At 38.6% G+C, this 22472-nt stretch overlaps 1 protein-coding gene across 1 annotated transcript; it reads left to right on the top strand.

The window, feature by feature from the left end:
- Window positions 1–11556: 11556 nt before the first annotated feature.
- Window positions 11557–21912, top strand: GCK72_002945 (uncharacterized protein; the record flags this gene model as incomplete). The annotated part of the gene is made up of 6 exons (XM_003095025.2): window positions 11557–11707; window positions 12299–12594; window positions 13832–13973; window positions 17388–17713; window positions 19945–20928; window positions 21724–21912. 6 exons carry the CDS (start codon window positions 11557–11559, stop codon window positions 21910–21912), a joined length of 2088 nt encoding a protein of 695 aa, XP_003095073.2.
- Window positions 21913–22472: the final 560 nt, after the last annotated feature.

Below are 22472 nucleotides of genomic sequence, written 5' to 3'. Positions count from 1 at the left end.
TGAAAATTGAAAATTTTGAAAGAAATCACCTTCTTAGGCTTCACTTGGTTTTTTTTCGAATTTTTGTGTGAAAAAATACAGGAATTTGCGGCTTTTTACCTAGAAAACTATTAAGAAATTAAGAAAATTTGTGAAAATTTTTTTTTGTGTATTTTTCGATTTTATGTTTTCGATTCGATTTCAAAGTGCCGTGTTTCTTTCAATTTTCACGTTTCTCTCTCAGAATTTTCGAAGGAATTCATCCGAATTCTCTGAAATTTATATATTTGTAGACAAAAATATGTAATTCACCGAAAAAAAACCTTGTTTCGTGTCTAAAATTTCTGAGTTTTTCGAAGTTTTTGATATGTTTTTGCGGATATTACCTATTTTTCGGTGTAAAAATCTGAAAATCAGGTTGAAAAAATGAGTTTCTCATTAAAATTCTCATTAGAGCGCGTTTTCATTGTGGGCGGAGCAACTCAACTCTAATGGGCCTATTCACGTCTGGAAAAAGCGTTTTTTCCTACGATTCATTTATCGGAAAAACGAAAAAAAAACTTCTCTCCGGTAAATGAATCGAGGGAAAACGACGTTTTTTTCCGGACGTGAATAGGCCCATAACTTTTTTGTAGTTACAATGAAAACGCGCTCTAATGAGAATTTTAATGAGAAATTCATTTTTTCAACCTCGTTTTCAGATATTTACACCGAAAAATTAGGGTTTTCCACTCAAAAAATGCGGAAAATAGGTAATATCCGCTATATCAAAAACTGCGGAAAACTCAGAAATTTTAGACACAAAACAAGGTTTTCCGGTGAATCACAAATTTTTGTTTAAAAAAAACTTTAATTTTCTCAATTTTTTTTAAAGTTTTCAGCACTAAAATCACCCTTTTGTAACTTTTTGACACAAATTCATGTTTTTTCAGAAACCCACAGAAGATCTACATTCTGGTGATCACCCCGCTCTCTTCTCGGATCCCAACTAGAGAAGGTGAGTAATTACAAACAAGAAAACAGACAAAGAAAAAGAAGAAGCTGATGTTGTTGTGTTCATCTAAATCTAACTGATCACGTCATTCCCATTGCTCTCTTCTCTATTTTCTCGGCTCTCGGAGAGATATTTAGACTTCTTTTCCGTCTCTCCATTCCTCTCTCTCTTTTCATGTCTGTTTATGGAAAAAGAGCCGTTTTTTTTCGCCATTTTCAGGGCTCCGGCGCCACTCTCTCTGGCTCTCTCTCTCTCAGATCCTCTTGCTTTCCCGTTTTAAGCCTCTTTCTGGGACCTTCTGCATTCATTTCCGCCCACAACACGCCTCCTCTTGACATTCATTTTTTAGTACGGAGATGAAGGAGGAGACCTATCTGAAATTGAATCGAGTGACATTTTTGGGGTTTGAGAGGGTATTTTTGATGAAAATTTGGTAAAAATCGGAGCGAAATTAGTGGAAAAATTATTTTCGCTGATTTTTCTGCTGTTTCGAGCAGAAACTTCTCGTAGTTTTTGACATTTTCTGCATAAAAATTACGGAAAATCTGTGATTTTTATCGATTTTCATCAAAAATTCACTATTTTAACCAAAAATCATTATTTTCGACGATTTCTGCATTATAATTCCAAAAAATCTGTATTTTCAAATTTCAGTAAATGCAATTTTTTTGCCGAATTTCCATTAGTTTTTGTTCAATTTTCTCTAGAACATTTGCAGAAAAAATGAAGCGAACACAATTCTTCAGAATTTCATTTTTTGAAAGAAAAACTGATTTTTCCCTTTTTTTTCAAATTGAAATGTGTAATTTTTTGGGGTTTTTCGATATATTTATAGAGATTTCAGGCGTTTTTCCGTCGAAAATCAAAATTTCTCAAAAAAAAACCGTTAGTAAAAATGTTGAAGTTCGACTTTTTCTTTTGCTACAGTCGCGGAAAAAAAATTTCCGAGAATTTTTTTTTTTTTTTAAACAATTTTTTCAAATTTCGATTAAAAGTTGAATGTACATAGGATTTATGACCATTTTTGATAAAAACGTCAAAAATTTTTTGTTTTTGACTTTTTTTGCGCTCCACTGAAATCATAAATTGCATTTAAAAGTTCATTTTCATAAACTTTGTGCGAAAAACTGCTAGAAACCCCTGTAAAAACGATAAAACTCGAAAGTGTTTAGTGTTTTTGAGTCTGAAAATTCCAGAAACTCTTTGATCGACCCAAAAATGCACCAAAAATCGGTCTGAAAACGTCCCACATGTGGGTAGAGCTGTTTTAGTTCGACATAGTTCTCACAACTGCGCTCTACCGAAATGCTCTAGAAAAATGTCTCTTTTTCTCTGAGTCTCTCAATTTCGCACACTATTTTCTTCGGTTTCGGTAGAGCGAACCAATGCTGTTTAACCAATGCTCTTTCAGCCCAAACTAGACATTTTCATTCATCCCTTTCGTTCCCCACCGGCCAAAAATCTATAATCCCCCTCCCCCCAACTTTCCATCTCTATCTACTCATACTATGTAATCCATTTGCAAACCAAGTAAATTTTTGAAAACCGGTTCCTCCTTCCATCATCTAATCGACTTGTTATTATTCACTTTCTTCTCGAACCTTCCGTCATTTCATCTCCACACATAACAAGATGTCTTGCTGGCTTTACGCAAAAGATTCCGTGTGATTTCTCCCTTTTACGGGTGAGGAGGACAAGGAAGTTGTGTTGTACCTTCTCTCCCTGAGAGAGAAACACTTTCTTCTAATTTTCACTTCCTATACATATATGTATACGGAGGAGATGTGAAAGAATGACCAGAAAGCAAGAAGGCAGAAGAAATGTCTTCTGTGGACGACGAGATTATAATTGATACGGTTTTGAGAAAGAAAAGAAGAGGAGAAGCCCGGTTTGAACAGGCGACGATAATAAGGATCAAGTGAACGGATTTAGAGAGAGAGAAAAAAAACACAGATGGAGGCGACAGCAGAACGGGAAAATCCCGACGCTGCGAACGAATCCATTTGTTGAAATAACTTTTTTTTCTTTTTCTCTCTCGTAAAACTTGCTGCCAGCGTCTCAAAACGAGGCTGAAAAGGGATTACTGTAATCCCAAATCTCGTCGAGTTCGAATTTTGTCGAAAACTGAGAAATTCCACTTCAAAACACTCAAATAATTTAAATTTGAGTAAAACGGCTGAAAAAGCGAAATTTTTGGTCGAAAACCGTTTGGGAATTACTGTAATTCTGTGTTTTGAGCTCTGGAAATCTCCCCGATTCCGAATTTTGTCGAAAACTGAGAAATTCCACTTCAAAACAATCAAAACCGTCAGATTTGAGTATTTGAGTACCAGAATTCTCGTTTTTTCGACAGAAATCTGCAATTTTGTGGTTCGACCATTATTTACAGTAATTCCTGTCAATTTACAGAGTTTCGGGGATGATTTACGAGGAAAATTTGAATAAAATTCAAATTTTGCTGAATAAAGATAGTCGTGGCCTAGGATCCGTCAACTCGGCCATCGTGGTGTAGCACCACGAAAATGACGACACAGCTGAAACGAGTGCTACCGTAATATTTTAGAGAAAAAGTTGAATTTTTCGATTTTCCACTGATTTTTATCACATTTTTTCCAGAAAAAAGAGAAAAAAATCGCTTGAAAATCGAAAAATTCAATTAAACCAAACATTTCCACCAAAATATTACGGTAGCACTCGTTTCAGCTGTGTCGAGTGACGTTATTTTCGTGGTGGCCGAATTGACGGATCCTAGGCCATAAACGATTTTTATACTCGATTTCAAGAATATCGGAGTTTTGGTCAGTGTAGTAATTTAGTCAGTGTAAAATGGTCAGTATAGTTTGTCACTGTGATCGGTTGGTCAGTGTGATGGCCTAGTCGACTAATCCTAGGCCACGACTTCTTTTTTTACCCGATTTCGATTCAACCGAAAAGCGCCAAAGTCACCCCAGCCGCATCTTTGACGTCACTCGACATTCACATCTTTATATCTATATAGATCTTAATCAGGGATTGCTCTGAAATCCCTCCTCTCCGTTTCGCCTTCATTCGAGAAATCTATATTTTTTCAATGTCAGAAATAGAAGAAAACGGAGGGAGCCAATGAAGAGGAGCACGTGCTCATTAGAGCGGAGCCATGTTTTCCTTCGATTTTTATTTTTGGGCAGGCAGAAGAGATGTTTTTTTTGGCTCTCGGAGATTTTTGCTCAGCAGAATTCGAGAAGAGCTGAAATTTAAGAAGAACTGAAGCCAAACTCCGAGAGCACATCTTGCTCCGAGCTATAGGTAGATCAAAACTTGATCTTTACTTTTGTATTAGCTCGTCACAGTTTTCGTCACTGCGCTCCACTGTAAACGCCTTGAAAATGTCTATTTTCTCTGCGTCTCTCAATTTCGCACACAACTTTTTTCGGATTCTGTAGAGCGCGGTTGTAAGAAGCGTTCTTTGATAGTTGGCGGCCTGGATACAAGTGAGACGCAGAGAAGCTAGAGTGTCTGACTTCTCTGCGCTCTCTTGCCTCAAAACTTAACCAGAGTATATTTTGAACTAGACGAAAAATGAAGCACTAGATTTGATCTACCTGAATCCCTAAAAATTTGGATGGACGATACCATCCAGGACACCAAAATCAAGGCTGTACAAGAAACGTTTTCGAAAAAACTATCTGAAAAATGAATTTTTCGGAGTCAAAAATCTTGAATTTGTATGAAAACTAAGTACTTTAATCCCCGAAAACCTGTTTTTGAGTACAAAGTTAGAAAAAAATCAGGAAAAATCGAAAAAAATTCGAAAAGTTTTCGTCCAAAATTTTTTTTCGAAAACTATTAGCAGTCCACCCCCTCTTACATCTGCGCTCCAACGCAAACGAGAGAGTAATGACGAGAGACGCAGAGTTTTTTCTCGCGCCGGCACAGATTTTTACAGTTTTTGACATATTTTCGCATTTTTCAAAAGTTTTTTTTTGTAAATTATCATGAAAAATAGCGAAAATGGGTCAAAAATTGAAAATCTGTTTCTCGCCAGAAAAAAAAACTCTGCGCCGCTCGTCAATACTCTCTCGTTTGCGGCGGAGCGCAGTTGTAAGAAAAATGCTTGGCTAATATCAAAACACCGAAAATCTTTCGCAGAGCCCTGATCAAAATACATATCTGAAAATTGCTTGTTTTCGACTTGAAGCTGTTTTTTTTTCTCCTTGTCACTCTCTCTCTCCTCTGGTTTTGCATAATTGCATTCCCCCTTCTCTCTCAGCTTCTCCTCTTCTCGTCGTTCCCATTTGCAAATAGCTTCTCTTCAGAACTAGTGTCACTTCTCTCCGTTCTTTTCTTCTTCGTTTTTTCACTTTTTTCTCCGTTTCTTCTCGACAATTTGTTCTGGATATGATGAGAAGATCTCCATCCATCCATCCATATTCAAGTTTCCCAAGGGTTACTGTAGTTTTGAGTTTCCCATATTGCTATGATTTTTATCACCTCGCCCCCCCCCCCTCCATCCATAATAAAAATATTTATTTTTCTTCTCTCGCCGCTCCGTTTTCGTTTTTATTGCCTCTTCTTCCCAGAAAAAGAAAATAAACGAGTGGTTTTTCTTTACTTTTCGATAGATTTTTCTGGAAGTCTGAATTCTACCGTAATCCTCTGATGTCGATTTACGCGCCGTAAATCGGCACAGATGTTGCTTTTTTGAATATCAACCTTGTAGGCTATTTTAAGCTATTTTAGGTTATTTAAGGTCATTTTTAGGCTGTTTTAGGCGTTTTTTTTTTCAAAAATTCCAATTTTTCTTCATTTTGCGTTCAGTTTGACTAGTTTTGGAGATCATACCAAATCAAAAATGTCAAATTTGAGTGTCAGTTCGATAGGGCGCAATTGCTACGCCTTCGTCGTTGAAAACCGGAGAAAATAGATCTTGCAACCTCGCTCTAATTCTTCAAAATATGCAATCGCGCTCTACCGTACTGTAAGAGAAGTTCCAGACTTTTAGTAACAGAAAACGCAAACTATGGAATTCAATATTTCCGGGTTTCAGCATGCTTAATTATGTAATCATTATGTAATTAAACTTGCTAAAAACCAGGAAATATTGAATTCTGTAGTTTGATAGAGCGCGTTTTCTGCTACTAAAATTCTGGAATTTCTCTCACAGTACGGTAGAGCGCGATTGCAGATTTAGAAGAATTTTTGCTTTTTTGCTAAAAATTCATAACCATATTCATACCATGTACCTGTATAAATATCACATTCATCGCTGTGTCCTCCTTCTTTTTCAATAAACCGACATATTCATCTCTGTGAATGAGTCATTTTATGAATGTATCTATATATAATTTACGCACTTTTTTTCCGCTCTCTGTCCGGCTAGTAGTTGACCAACAACTGCGCAGTGAGAAGTACCCCCCGTCGACGTGATTGACGAACGAACACTGTCATATTCTGGTTTTGTATGGTTAGTAGACGAATTAGACGAAAACGAATTTCGAGGGATTCTTTTTTTTTCGAAAATTTGTGTTTTTTTTTCCCAAATTTGTCCTCGAAGATGCCCTTTTTATGGCTCATTTCTCATAGCAATTTATAGTTATATATATTTGAGCGATATGTTGGGGGGATGGGGGATTAACGGTTCGGATAAAAAGGAACACTGCGGCATGCCGTATTGAATCAAAAAGAATTGCGAGTAGCGCAATAACCTTTTCCGATTCGATCTGAGTTTTTATCTTTCTGACGGACGTCATCTATCTCCTCCCTCCCCGCTGAGAAGTAATTGGAGGCGGCGAACTTAATTTGATATCATGGAAATTAGAACAGTTTTTGGAAGGTTATCTAAGAAGAATAAAATCTACACTTTTTTGGTCATTTTATCCTCTAAAAAGTGAAAAAATCGGTTGAAACCACCCAAAAACCACTAAAAACACTGCAAAATGTTTCGGCCAGCGCAGGGATCGAACCTGGAACCCTCGGATTTCGGAGGGATTTGTCAAAAAGTCGATTTTTGGTCATTTTTGACATTTTTTCGAAATTTTTGCGTGAAAAATCGCTAAAAATCGCCTGAAACCCCTTTAAAAAAACCAAAATTCTACTTTTTCCCAAAAACAGTTTTGCAAAAAATCTTAGAGCCAACGCGGGGATCGAACCCGCGACCCTCGGAACCTTAACCTTTTTTTCGAAAAAATTCGATTCTGACCATTTTCAACCGTTTTTCCACCATTTTGCACTAATGTCCGAGATTTCCCGCTAAAATCATAGAAATTTAGACCAAAAATTGTCATAGTACTCAACCTCAAAATGACACCCTCAAAGAACGGCTTCTCGTTCAGAATGGAACTTTGATTCCTTCAGAATCCGGATTCGTCCTTCCTTCCCCATTTCCAAAGTGTCACTCTGCCCTTGGAATCCGAATCCGAGAAACAGAGTCCTTGAGACACTTTTTTCCGCCCATTCCATTGGTCCTTTTTCTCGGCTCAAGGTCTCCTAGGTACTTTACTACCGATAGTTACGTTGTGGTCCATTGTAAATACCATCTCTCTTCACCTCTCTCTCCGTCTCTCAAATACCCACACTCTCTCTACCCGCATGGTTGACCTAGTGTGTGTGTGTGTGAGATGATCCCGAAGGGAAGAGAAGAAGAAAGACCCTCTCGCGTTGACCGAGAAAAGGGGGCGGACACTTCCTTTAGTTAAAGGAGGAGAAGGTTGACTCTCTCTCTCTCTCTGTGTTTGTCTCTTTCGGAATTCTCTATGACGATTTGACCACGGAGAGGGAAGAAGGAGAGAGGCCGATTCACAGGATTTTTGGGGTGCGACCGACCTTCAAAGTTTTTTGGCCTTTTTTGACCCTTTTTTGTGGGAATTTCCTACAGTAGGAATGGTTCCAGCCAGCTGGTCTTCTGGAGAACACCTGTCATGTGGTGCACAGAATTTCGGGTTGTTTGTTATTTCCATACTTGCAAATCGGGCCGACACGGACCGGCGCGTAACTTGCTTAAAACGCAATGTTATGAGCTGAAAAATGTACCAAAATGTAGATCTCAACGAATTTTACATTTTGGTATATTTTTCAGCTCATAACATTGCGTTTTAAGCAAGTTACGCGCCGGTTTGCAATTTTCTCAAATGAGAATAGCTACGATCCCGGGGTATCCGTCTGACGATGCCAGGCTTCTTTTTTAAAGAAACCTAATTCCTGCTGGCTGGCTGGAACATCCTCTTCTTTGATCACTTCCTTCTAAAATTTAGCATCTAAACACTTCCTCATTCTAGAAGCTTCTTCCTCTTCCCTTCGAAATTTCTCTTCTATTTCGTTGAAATGTCCATCTCTATCCGGTTCTCTTCAGATGAAGTCATCTCTTCATCTTCTTCCAATTTTCATTATTCAATTTACACTTCCGCTCCCCAACGTTCATTCCTCTATCCGCTAGTTGTTTTTGCTGCAATAAGCTTCTGTCTTCCCGTCGTCCACCCACCTGAAACACAATGATGTTGACGTGTTGAAGAATGGGGAAAAAATTGAAACAAAATGATAAAAGCTGAATTGATAAGAGGAGACGCACAACGCCTGTGTTTGTACTATTTGAAAGAGTTTCAGGCACCCTCTTTGTGTTCTCTTATCGAAATCATCCGGGTATTGGAAAGTGTGTGTGTACGTAATTAATAAGTGATAGGCAGTAGTATGGCAGGTCTTTTACTCTGAAGCTGAAAACGAGGAGATTTTTAGGTGTTTAGAGTAGTCAGAATGCTGAAAATTAGGTAGATCAGGGATAAATCATCATTTTTTCGATATCTCCTTAGGATTTTGAGATACGGTACCTTCACTCTAAGTTCTGAAATTTCTTAAAATTTCAGCAACTTTGGCCTAAAAATTATTCTCATTTCTTATCTACGAAACTTCTAGAACCATTCCGTCGAATAGTACGCGGGTGTTGTCGTCTACACTTCAATTAAAGATTATCAGTGCATCTCCTCTATCTATTTGAAAATCACATGTGAAGAACATAAGTTCTCACACTCCACCAACTTTTTTTTCGTCTTCCACCCCCCTACTCTCATCCTGATATATCTAGGTCATTACGCCTCCCCCGATACATCATGATCGAGAAGACAAGATATGGTTACAACAGCACTGACCAAAATTGGTCGGTGTAGTTGAGAACAGCTGAGGTGTTGTGATGACCGGCTGCGTTTACATAAACTTGTACTTTTTGCACGTGGTGACTGTCTAGCTGGCACTGTGTGATGTGGCTGGGCAGCTGGAGAATACTGAATATGCTTGTAAAGTTCAATCATATTTTTACACTGAACAATTTTGGTCAGTGTAGAAGTTCACACTTCGAGGTTATGACCCGATTGGCATAAACTTGAACTTTTTTGCGTGGCGTCTGCCCGACACTTCAGGTGTTCATGGCAATGACAGTTGGAGACGTGAGGATTCTGAATCCGGTAGCCGTAAGCTCTCGAACTTTTTACAGTGGCCAAAATTTGTCAGTGTAGAATAGAACTTGACACCGGTTGCGACACTTTAGGTGTTCATGGCACTGTCTGGGCGGCCGGAGACGTGAGGATTCTGAATCCGCTTGTGGATCAGCGGATTCATTGCAAGCCTCAGCTCTAGCCATGTATTCCACTCCATCATCTTTTTACACTGACCAAGCATTGTCAGTGTAAAAAATTCACTGACCAAAATTGGTCAGTGTAGAACTTGACACCTGAGTTTATGACCCATGACCGCTTTGACATAAACTTGAACATTTTTGCGTTGTGGTTGGCTAGAAGCTGACGAATCTGAATTCGTTCCAAAATTTCGGGTAGGACTAATTTGAGCAGAGTTGCAAAGCTCTCGAAAAGTCCGAACGGATTCTGAATCCCCATGACTCCTACTCCCTTTTTTTGCTCCGCCTCTCCTCCCCTATCTACCCCCATCTATCCCACCATTCCCCCTCCTCCGTTCAAATCAAATGACCCTATGAGATCCGATAGGTAAACTCTCGACACTCTCGACCTCCCTTACTAGTTTATCGTTTAGCAAACAGTAAGCCGCGGTGCCGGCCCCATCTCGATGCTCTTTTTGTGGTCTTTACGGAGACACTTTTGACATTTTGTGACCTCCGTCACCATAACATATCAAAAATCATTCAGGATTATGTAGATTTTGTTTTTCTTTCGACTTTTTAAATCAAAATGTTTACAGTTGGTGCTAAATTCGCTCTATTGCAAATCAAATTTCCCAAATTCTTTGATGTTTTTACGATATCCTTTCTCTCTCTCTCTTTGACAACAACACCTAATTCTTTTCCCACTGACTAAATGACCACTATCCATTTTGAGATAACAATCCGATGAAGGAGAGAGACAATGATTATAAAAGGACGATTACGTAAATACTTATTTTTGGGTGCAGTCGTAGAGGTTTTTTCTGTATTCTATCGCATGTCTAGGTTGGATATATGTTATTTTGACGTTATTTTGAGTTTTTTTCTGAAATTTGCTGCTATCTGTGATCCAAATTTTGAGGAATTTGGTCGTTCTGAATTTAGGTCGAAATTCCCTATAAGCTAGATTGGCTTTAAAAAAAGGTTTTGAGTTGAAAAATAAGATTTTCGAACAATTTCCACTCAAAAATCACGTTTTTCAGTCCAAAATCGTTTTTTTTAACCGTCTGGCGCACCGTTGACGCGTTTCAGAGCTCACTATCTTATCTGGAACAAAACTATCTGCATTTCCACTATTTGAATCGATCGATTCACTAATTTTCTTATAAAATTTACTTTTTTTTACTATGAATTTTTTACTATGACCACTTTAATTTTTCGTGAAGCTTAAAACCTTAAATTGCGCCTCAAATCTTGTTATGAGCAGTTTGAGCATTGAAATCACTACTGTATTTTAAGCCAAATTTTCGAAAAATTCTAACATTTTGTGTTTTTACGTATATTGCACTAGAAAAATGTTGGATATAGGAACAATTTTGACTCAAAAATCACGTTTTTCCGTCAAAAAAGGCGTTTTTTGACCGTCTGGCGTACCGTTGACGCGCTTCGGAATCATGCTGAAATTTCTATTTTTCGTGCTCAAAAAAGTCAAAAAGGACTCAAAAGGATAACGAATTTCAATGAGAATGCATAAATTAATAATGACATCTTCACTCTCCATCGATATTCTATCTTATTAAGGTCCTTCTTCTCCTTCTTCCCCATCCGTCCCATTCATCTCAACATTCACTTCTCTTCAATCTTCTATTCAATTCCCCCCTCTTTTCAACAGTTTTTCTCTGCCGTCTCTTCCCTTTCTCCTTCTTCTGAGAGCATTTACATAGACAACTAGAGTGAACAACGAAATAACATAAAAAGAAAAGAGACGACAGACCACACAAGACAAGCGGTCGGTGGGGTAGTTTGTCGACGTGGAATAAGGCCTAGTTGGCCGAAACGTTGTGAAATCGGCGTATTGAACTTCTTCTGTCTTCTATTCCCTTATTAAGAAGACTATATTCGCCGCGCCAAGTTCTTTTTGGCTCCCTATCACCCTAGTACCCTCTAATTCTTACAGAGGGTACACACACACTTTTCGTTGCCGACGCCACGTCGTCTCTTCAAAATGGATCTAGACTTTGATGGGCTCGACGGACAAATGAGTGTACAGAGTACACTGAACACGCTACTTTTGAATAATCAACCACTGAGTGATTTGTGGGATAATGATGTCATGTTGGAAGGGATTGATGATGCAGCGTTTTTGGAGAATAATTGTGAGTTTAATCCTTGAGCGGAATACCTTTTCTTTAGGACGGTGTTCAATTGATGAACCACGAATTTTTCTATTAATTGGAAAAACAGGACCGAAATATATTGAAATCTAAAAGATTCACAGTCATACTAGGGAAGGCCGTGGAGTCAGTTTGGAGATATGAGGCGTGACCTATATCATTGGAAAGCTGAAATTACGCTGATTTCAAATATATACGCAGTTTTTGCCCTCGAGGTCTAGTATTCGAGAAAAACGAAGTCAAAGTTCGGAAAAATAGAGAATTATTAATTTTTCCGAAGTTTGACCTCGTTTTTCTCGAATACTAGACCTCGAGGGCAAAAACTGTGTATATATTTGAAATCAGCGTAGTTTCAGCTTTCCGATGATATAAGTCACGACTCATAACTGACTCAATGACCTTTCCTAGTCAGCTTAAATGACTGTGAATCTTTTAATATTTTTCGGTTCTCTTTTTTCCAATCGATAGACAAATTTGTGCTTCATCAATTGAGCTACTGTCCTAGAGAAAAGTTTCTGCTCATCTCTGATGCCAACTGCTGAAACTATCTCTAACCCTCCTGGTCTTTTTCAGTCAGCAGCACGGATCCCGAAGAATTCACCGATAACCTCTTCAACGAGCTCAAAACAATGGAAGATGCGAATTTCGATTTGATGGATGACAATCTCTCGTCTGACGATCATCATCATCACTGTTACAGTCTATCCCCTGCAGACTCGGGATCCCTTCCGATTTCCCCTGCCAGCACTTCCCCATCATCATATCATTCTTCTGGGGGTGAAGATAATATGGATATGTATCAGAGTATCCTCCAACAAGCTGAAAATGAAATATTCCGTCCGAAAGATGAGGACTACGATATTTGTCGGGTGAGTCTGAAATTGCAGACACTGTATTAGTTCAAAAACATTGTCTAGGTCTAAAAAAGTTTATATGCATGATTTTAGCTGTTTCGAGACAGCCTGTCTCATAGAAATAAGAGCTCTTTTCGAGAAGAAATCGAAGAGCCTCTGCTGTTTTTTTTATTCGCTTCCATTTCCATTCGTATTGAGTTTCACTGCTGCCCCCCTCACAAAAAGGTCAGAAACATTTCTCAATGTTTATTTTTGGGATGTATAAACAATGCATCTCTGAGAGAAAGAACGAATAGTTTTGGAGGGAACAAGAGGGATTTTTGGTCATTCGGGAAGGGGGGCGACAATTAAGTTGTGTCTTGACGTTAATTAGGCTAAAAATGGCGTTATTTTCAGTCCTCATTTAAACCCAATCCACCTGAAATCGCGGTTTAGAGACCCGTAACTCCGCAGGGCGTTTCTGTACCAAAAAGTTGATAACTACAAAAATGAAGCTCTAGGTTTGATCTATCTGGAGAACTGAACATTTTGCAGCTTTCTGAAGTCGTGACGTCTTCTAGGAAATGGTAAATTTCTGATGAAAAGTTGACATTTTTGTTGGCTTGAACACAATTTTCTGGCATTAATTCGTAATAAAGCAATGTGAACTGTAAAAATGAAGACCTGAGACTGGCCATATCTGGAATATTGAAAATTTTTTAAATCTGCTTCTCACGTCATTACGCCTTCTAGAAAGTTTTCATTTTTTTGATGAAAAGTTGACATTTTTGATGGCTTGAACCCAAATTTCTGGAACAAGTTTGTAACGAAAGAATGTCAACTGTAAAGGGAACGACCTGAATTTTATCTATCTGGAATACTGAATAATTAAAAAATCTGATAGCTTCTGAAGTCGTGACGCCTTCTAGAAGATGAAAATTAGAAATTCCTGGTAACCAACGCTCCTTTGAACACAAAATTCTGGAATGAATCCTTAATGAATATATATTAACTGTAAAGATAAAGACCTGAAACTGATCTATCTGGAATACTGAAAAATTTTGGAATCTGATAACTTCTGAAGTCGTGACGTCTTCTGAAGGATAAACACAATTTTTTAACTGAAAAATCATCGGTTTTGGTGCTCAATGTATATTTTTAATGTGGTTTGATAGCAAAAAACCAAGAATTTTTGAATTCGAATGCTCCCAGACGTCGTGACGTATCCAAATTTTTTTTTGCAAAAATCTTGAAATTCTGTTTTTTTTTGCAGAGCGGACCCCTTGTCGCCTACACAAACACCAACACCTCCTCCCACTCAACGGCATCGAACAATATCCAACACCATCAACAACAAAAACGACTGAATCAAGCAGGCTTCCCCCATCAAAACTCGAATGGTATTGTCCGATTCAGTGAGTTTCTTTTTCAATTTCGCTTTTATTGAGAAAAAAAAATCAATCCTGAAGTAGAAATCGGAGACATTAATAGAATGTCCGAAGCAACAAAAAAACATTTGAAAAGCATTTCGGACGGTCTTTCCCCTTATTTGTACAAACCTTTTCCATAGCAAGCACACAATCAAAAGGCGTGAATTGTGTGTGTGGAACGGGCGGTCCGCTTTTCTCTTTTCTATATATGAGGGGGTGTTTGCACAGTTGGAACGACAGGAGGATTGATTGGAAAACACGGAGAAAAAGGACAGAGAGAGAGAATCGATTTGATTTTGACAGGAATGAAATGGGAAACATTGAGAAAGAGAGGGGGGAGTAGAATGAACTTGAAAAAAGGGGGATTAAAAATAGCTAAAAAGGAAACGAATTTTTGAGGGGGAAAAAAGAGGGGGCCCATTAAACCTGACATTAAACCTGAGTAATTACGGAATAGTTAATTAAGCATCAATTAACTTAATTGACAATTAAGGCTCAAAGCCAGAAATACCCCTTGCCATGGTCTAGGACTTCTAGGACTAGATAGCCGTGGCCTAGGATCCATCAATTCGGCCATCACACTGACCAATTGATTACAGTGAAAAACTACGCTGACCATCTTACACTGGGGAAATTTTATTGAATTTTCCGATTTTCAATAGAATGAACTTGTAAAAAGGGGGAACGGGATTAAAAATAGCTGGAAGGGAGGGGATCATGTGCTAGTTAATTAGGCTAATTAGGGCATAATTAGACTTCAATTAAGCTCAAAGCCAGAAGTATCTGGTAGCTACGGCTGAAAAAGCTAAATTTTCGGTCCGAGGATTACTGTAATCCTGTGTTTGAGTACTGCCCCGAATTTTGCAGAAACTGAGAAATTCCAGTTCAAAACAATCAGAACCGTCAGATTTTAGGACCAAAGTTCTCGTTTTTTCGACAAAATCTGCAATTTTACGGTTTTGTGATTTTCCAGTAATTTCGGTCGATTTACGGAGTTTCGGTGACGATTTACGAGGAAAACTTGAATAAAATTTAAATTTTGCTGAATAAAGATAGTCGTGGCCTAGGATCCTTCAACCCGGCCATCGTGGTGTAGCACCACGAAAATGACGACACAGCTGAAACGAGTGCTACCGTATATGTTGGAGAAAAAGTTGAATTTTCTTGAATTTTTCGATTTTAATAGCATTTTTCTCGGAAAAACATAAAAAATCGCTTGAAAATCCGAAAATTCAAATTTTCTCCTAAAATATTACGGTAGCACTCGTTTTAGCTGTGTCGTCATTTTCGTGGTGCGATCTCACGATGGCCGAGTTGACGGATCCTAGGCCATGACTACTTCTTATACCGAATTAATTTGAATATAAGAATTTCGGCTATTGTAGTGATTTGGTCATTGTAGTTTGTCACTGTAATCGGTTGGTCAGTGAGATGGCCTAGCTGGCGGATTCTAGGCCACGACTTTTTAAAAATATCGGTTTCAAGGTAGTCATGGCTTGAGACATCCGGATAGTGGAATATTCCACAGACATACTCCAGTGAAAATCTTGCATGAAAGAGTCCGAACTGTATTTTCGTGTAGATCAATCCTAGATCTCCATTTTCTAGTTTACCACTTGTTGATAACTTTTCTAGTTTTAGAAATGTTTAAGATGAGAGAGCGCAGAGAAGCCAGACTCTCTCGTTTCTCTGTGTCTCTCACACCAGAGCTGTGCGGAATTCCTTCCTTCGACTTCCTTCTTCCTTCTTCCGGGCTTTTTTCACGTTTTTATTCCTTCTTCCTTCTTCCTTTTTGAAAAATTTACTTCCTTCTTCCGTCTTCCTTCTTCCCTTTTCAAAAATTTTATTTCCTTCTTCCTTGTTCCTTCTTCCGTGTAAAAAGTTTACTAAAATTTTGTAATTTTTGACGGAATTTTTGCGGAATTTTGGTGGTTTTTGACGGAATTTTGTATGAAACAACATCAAAATTCGTTTTCAGAGATGACTAGAAAAAAGTTTCCTCAAATTTGTCATTTTCAAAATTAACTTCCGATTTTCCGGTTCGGAACTCAACTTCCTTCTTCCTTCCTTCTTCCTTCCTTCTTCCTTCTTCCGGGCTTTTTTCACTTTTTTCTTCCTTCTTCCTTCTTCCCTTTTGAAAAAGTTACTTCCTTCTTCCGTCTTCCTTCTTCCCTTTTGAAAAAGTTACTTCCTTCTTCCTTCTTCCTTCTTCCCTTTTCAAAAATTTTACTTCCGCACAGCTCTGTCTCACACCTTTAAAGTGATTTAGACATGTCCCAGACACAACTGGTTCATTTATATCTTTCCTTCCAACTGACAGTTTTATGTTTATTACCCAAACATGATGAATTGTGATGTCTAATCGATCCTTATCTCTCTCTCAATCCAACCTACTCAGTCGTGTCTTCGCACGTAACATGTTTCATAGAGGGACACTGCGCCTGAAGAAGACTGCGCCGGCGCCTGAAGAGAAATGATGTAAATGATGATAGCGGCCTCCTGGTACCAACTTGTACATCGTCATGAAAAATTGGAGAAAATTGAAAAGATTTAGGAGATCAGATAAGGAGAGCGGATTTTTGGGATTTGGGAAAAACGGGGGCGTCAAAAATCGGAAATTTTGGGAATATGTTTTAAAATGTGTTGAGGAATATGGACATTCATTAGATTAAAAAACACCCGAAAAATTTTTTCAGCCGCAAATTTTCAGAATCGAAAACGAGTATTTCAAGGGCTAAAATCATTTTTGGCGAAAAAATTGAATTTTTGGGCTAAAAATTGATTTTCGCGAGTTCAAGTCTCATTTTTTTTGCTAACTTTTTGCTCAAAATTTGTCATTTTTTACCAAAAAACATTTAAATTTCCACTAGGGCGCGTTTGCACACTCACAATTCTCAATAGAGCACACTTTCCACCGCTCTATTCACTTTTATTCAAGAATATGCATAAATCCCTTTCTATGAGCACTACACACTTCTCACAACCGCGCTCTACCGAAACCGAAGAAAATTGTTTGCGAAATTGAGAGACTCAGAGAAAATGAGACATTTTTCAAGGGAATTTCGGTGGAGCGCACTTGTAAGAACTGTGTTGAGCTAATACGTCTGGTTTCCAAATATTCGCATTCCAAAGTCTCGTTTCAAAACGTCCCGAAAAAACTGGAAATTCCCGTTTTTTGGAAAAAAACTGGCAAAAACGCCGAAAAATGTATGCATCTGAACCGTAATTTTCACTTTTCTATCATTTTTTCCCTCATTTAAAACCCATTTCTCAGAAATTATCTAAGAGAATTTCGGTGGAGCGCAGTTGTAAGAACTGTGACCAGCTAATATCATCTGTTCTATAATTTCCATCTGAAAACCTGACTCATTTCACCCCAAATATTTTACTTTTTTGCAGAAGCCGGTCAACGAGTTCTAAACCCAGCGACCATTTCTCTGAATGCCTCCTCGTCCTCATCTACCTCGTCATCATCTTCATTCCAACCATCCACCACCACCACCACATCCACATCAGGAAACACAGGAGGATTCGTCAAATCATCGACAGGCAGAAAGTATCCCCAGTTGACACTAACAGAAGAAGAGAAGAGATTATGCAAGAAAGAGGGCATCTGCCTACCAGACTTCTATCCTCTGACAAAAGCCGAAGAGAGAGATTTGAAACGTATCCGACGAAAGATTCGCAACAAGCGTAGTGCACAGACGAGTCGCAAGAGGAAGCAGGTGAGCAAAATGACCTTTTTTTGAGAGAGAGAGATGTTGACCCAGTGCCAGGTGGTACTGAGGGAGCCGGCGGTCTGTTTGTTAGTGACATAATACAGTTAGTAGTGGCAAATATGATGATAGAAAGAGTACAAACTGGTTTAGAAAAAGATGGGGGGAAATTTTGACAAGTTTCCGATCTGAAAAAGCACGAAATTTCGATAATTTGTAGATAGAAAACTTACAAATTAGAGAAAAACCAAAATTTTGGCTCTACCAAAGGAATTGCACTATGGGACATTTAAATACTTCACACATATGATTCAAAAATCTAGAAATTCGTTAAAAAATATTTCGAGCTGAAAATTTCTGAATTTCTAGACTGAAAATCACCTATGTTGCTACAGTAACCTAGAGATTGGACGGAGAAGATGAAAAAAAGGATTTTCTTGTGGAAAGGGTTCCAAATGAGGGAAAATTGATAGAAAAGCCGAAATTTAGGTCTGAAATGGAAAATATCAAAGTTTTTTGTAAATTTTTCACCGATTTTGCCAATTTTTTGGGTTTTTCTAAAGTTTTTTTTTGTTGGAAAAAGTGAAATTTTTAGTTTTTCAAGGGCTTTACGTAGAACGCGTCCTTTTATCATGATTTTCTTCACGTGTAGTTTCGAAATGTCATGGCTACGAAAAGTTTGGTTTGAAAACGTCCCGAAGCCTTTGAAAAACTGAAATTCCCCTTTTTCTGAAAAAAAAAACTGTAGTAGACCCATTGGCTAAAACATTGGCTAAAACATCGAAAAATGTACTAAATTTTGGCATTTCTATCAAATTTTCCATCATTTGAAACCCATTTCACAGAAATTTCCTTTTTCATATTTTCTATCCAATCTCTAGGTTACCGTAGCAACATCGGTGGTTCTTGGTCTGGAAATTCAGAAATTTTCAGCTCGAAATTTTTTTTCTATTTTTCTGTTCCAAAGTGCAATAATTCCCCAATCTGTCACTCTCCTGTCAGTACTCTTCCAGAAAGTGTCAATCTCAGTGTTAATAGTATGCTCTTAATTCCCTCCTAAAACTTCATCTACGTGCCAATCTTCTCCGTCATCTCTCGTAGTTCGTATCGATCAAAAAACTTTTCTTTTTTTTTGCAATTCACAAAGAAATTGAGGGTCGATTGTTGTTTTGTACCCAATTTCAATTCACACAATTCCATAAAACACATGTTTTTCTGTACAAATCGTGTCTCGTCAGCTGACCCTCCTCCGTCCACTCATCTGACGCCTTCTCTCCCGAATTTAGGCCATGGACAAAACTACGGAAGAAGGGGGAAGGAATGGATGAGCGTGAGAAGCAGACCTTGAGATTCTCTTCAGGATTGACCCCCCTTTTCTACGCATTTTTTTGGATGAATTGGGAGATGATGATGACGGGAAATTGGTGTCGTTTGGGAGTTATGGAGTATACTGGGGATGGAGATAAGATCGAATAAAGATGATGCCATTATGAAGGGAATGACGTATTGTGGAGGTCATGGCTGGGGTGCCTTTGACGCGTTGTTGTGGTAATGGATATGAATAGTTAGATAAGGGAGTTCAAACTTGTGAAAAAGTGCTCTAGCGAAATTGCTTAAAACGCGTCAAAGGCGCGCCAGCCGAACCCAGAACAAACAAAAAGTTTCAGCTGAATTTCTGGATTAAAATGTTAAAAAAAGATATTTCAAAATACACTAAAACATTTCGCTCCGCCTGAAAATCGCTTTAAAAACTCAAAAATCTTTTCTTTTTTTCTTAAAATTACTCAACTTTTGACGCGGAATCTCGCTGAAACGCGTCAAAGGCGCGCCAGACAAGTTCCCTGAAATTGAGAGGTCATTATGGGATTTTTACTTTAAAAAAACGGAAAAATTGTAAATTTTTTGTATAAAATGATATAAAAATGTCTCAAACACCGTGGAATGAGTTTAAAAAAACCCCCCAAACTCTCCTTTTTTTCACAGAATTAGGGAAATTTTCTCATAAACGCGTCAAAGGCGCGCCAGGCAAATTTTAACGCGGAATCTCAACCATCTTCTAAATCTTCTAAACGCGCCAAAGGCGCGCCAGATTGTTATTTTTTTGTATAAAATAGTATAAAACCGTCTCCAAACACCTTGAAATGAAAGCCACCTGGGAAAAATTTTATTTTAAAAAAACTCAAAAAATCTCAGTTTTTCCACCAAACCTGACAAATTTTTCAAAAAATCTTTATTTTCAGGACTACATCGAGCAACTCGAAGACCGAGTATCCGAATCGACGAAAGAGAATCAAGCACTGAAACAACAAATCGAGCGACTAACCAGCGAGAATCAGTCAGTATTGTCACAACTCAAAAAGTTGCAAGCTCAACTGTACCAAAGTGCGAAACGAAGTACCCAAGCGGGCACGTGTCTAGCCGTAATCATGCTCTCCGCATGTCTTTTGGTAGCCCCTCAATTGAATCCATTGGCTCATCAAGACGCTCAAAATGCACTGGAATGCATCGATGAGGCGTGCCAACCGACGGTGGGAACCTCACCGAGTTCACCGAATTCGGCGCAACAAGTGGTGGCTGTGCCAGTTGCAGCCAATGTTCCAACATCTGTTGTCGTCAATCAGAATGCGTCGAATCGGATGCGGAATCCGGGGGCAGCTATGCAACAGAACCATACGAATCAGAAATTTCAAGGAACCCTCACACATCATCATATAGCTCTCGATAATTCGAATCATCCACCGCCAACGTTACAACCACATTATCCTCAGCAACAAGCACATCCTCAGATGTATCGTCGTCAGCCCCACGACGACACGTTGGCGATGGCGATGGCGAAGATCGGAGGCGGCAGAAAGTCTTCATCGACGTCGTCGTCGTCCGCTTCATCGGTCTCGTCGTCGACATCATCGTCATCTGCGACGTCTCCAATGTACCGTACTTCACGTACACTTGGAGCGTTTGAGGATCAATGTGACGCCAATGATGACACGAAATGCGTCAATATGCCACCACTGGTGCCAATGAAGATGTCGGGACAAGCGGTGAAACGGAAGATTGTCACAGTGAATGGTGGGGGACCACGAGTCACTTATAAAGCGGTTCCAGCGTCTACTGTCACCAATGGACAGGCGCAATTCTTTAAGATGACACAACAACAACAACATAATCAGAATCAGAAGATGCAGTACATGGCGATGAATGAGCGACCGATTAAATATGAAGTGGTGAGTTTTTCAGAAGTGCGGTAGAGCGCACTTTCATGATCTGCGATTGCCAAGGCCCGCTTCTCACAACCGCGCTGTACCAATGAAAATAGTGTGCGATATTGAGAGAATCAGAGAAAAGAGGCGTTTTTCAAAGGCATTTCGGTGGAGCGCGGTTGTAAGTGGCGTGCCGTGCTAGTAGCAAAAGTTAGGTTACTGGAAATTCGTGGTGGCCTAACTTTTGCAATTTCACGGCCACGGCCTTTACGGCCCACGGTACCGTAAAAAATGAAGTTTCAGCAAGAAGTTTTAATAAGCGGTAGTGAACTTTGAGAAAAATTTCGAAAATTTTTTTTTAATAAAAGGTTTTTTTAATTGATTCGTCAAAAATCAGGAGAATTTTATCCCCGCCGCTTGTCTTTAAGCCCCGCCCACAATTCTGGCGGCAAAATTCAAAAATGTATGAAAAATTGGCGCCAAAATTCAATTTTTTCGAATTTTTTGAAGTTATTTCGCGAAAAAGTCAAATTTCAGAGGAAAAACTGAAAATGTCAAAAAATTTGAAAATCTGAAAACCGTACTTCTGAAGTCAAGGCCCGGATAATTGGCGCCAAATTCAACATTTTGAATTTTTTTTCTCGAAAGAGTCAAATTTTCGACTATCATTCAGAATTAGAAGCAATTCTGAAAAATCATCAAAAATGTTTCCATTTTCGATGAAAATTTTTTTTTTAAATTTTTAAAAAATTTGGAAAACTTCTTACAATAGAGCGCATTTCCCCCCTCTCCAACCTCTCTTATACTCAATTTTTACAGTTCCAACTGAGCGACTACATCAAAGTAGAAGACGAGACAACCCTCCGTCTACCCAACTCGTGGACCACGTCGGCTCCACGTCTCCAACCACAAGTCAACGCTTCCACTCGTTCCATCCGTCCTCTTACTGTAGCCACGCCCATTTTTGCACCGAATCCGGCGAAAAAAGTCAAAACTCAATTGTTCTAAACATTTTCCTTTATCTCTATATCTGTACCCTCTCCCTCTCTAATTCTCTCGGTCCTCTCGTTTTCTAAGACCCCGGTAATTTAAACCAGAATATATATATTGCATGCTCTTGTTCCATTTTATTGCTTCCTCCCCTTCATTAGAGTTGACCTCTGAAAAACTTAATCAAAATGTATTTATTTTTTAACAGATTTCTATCCTAAAAGTCCCTTATTGCCTGCTTGTCCCCCACCAAAATAGTCGTCACCCATCTGAGATATCCCAAAAAGAGTCTAATCATCAATTACGTCATTGTTTTTAAAAATTAGTTTTGAGATTTGGTAAACGCGCTCCACTGACAAAAGTTACACTGACCAAATGTTGGTCATTGTAACTTTACAGTGACCAATTTTGGTCACTGTAAGCAATTGTCATTAGAGCGAGCTTTCATTCTCTTAACTAATCCAGAAATTTCCATGTTTATCCGGGTTTTCTTCCTTCATTCTGTCCTTTTCTCCTTTTTGTCTCCAATCCAATTTTCCCATATTTTTTTCGTTGTTGAGTTTTACCCCATTTTTTCT

Source organism: Caenorhabditis remanei, chromosome I, assembly GCF_010183535.1.
Source record: "Caenorhabditis remanei strain PX506 chromosome I, whole genome shotgun sequence".
Lineage (NCBI taxonomy): Eukaryota > Metazoa > Nematoda > Chromadorea > Rhabditida > Rhabditidae > Caenorhabditis > Caenorhabditis remanei.
Note: the sequence above shows the minus strand (reverse complement) of the source record. Positions and strands in the feature narration are given on the sequence as shown.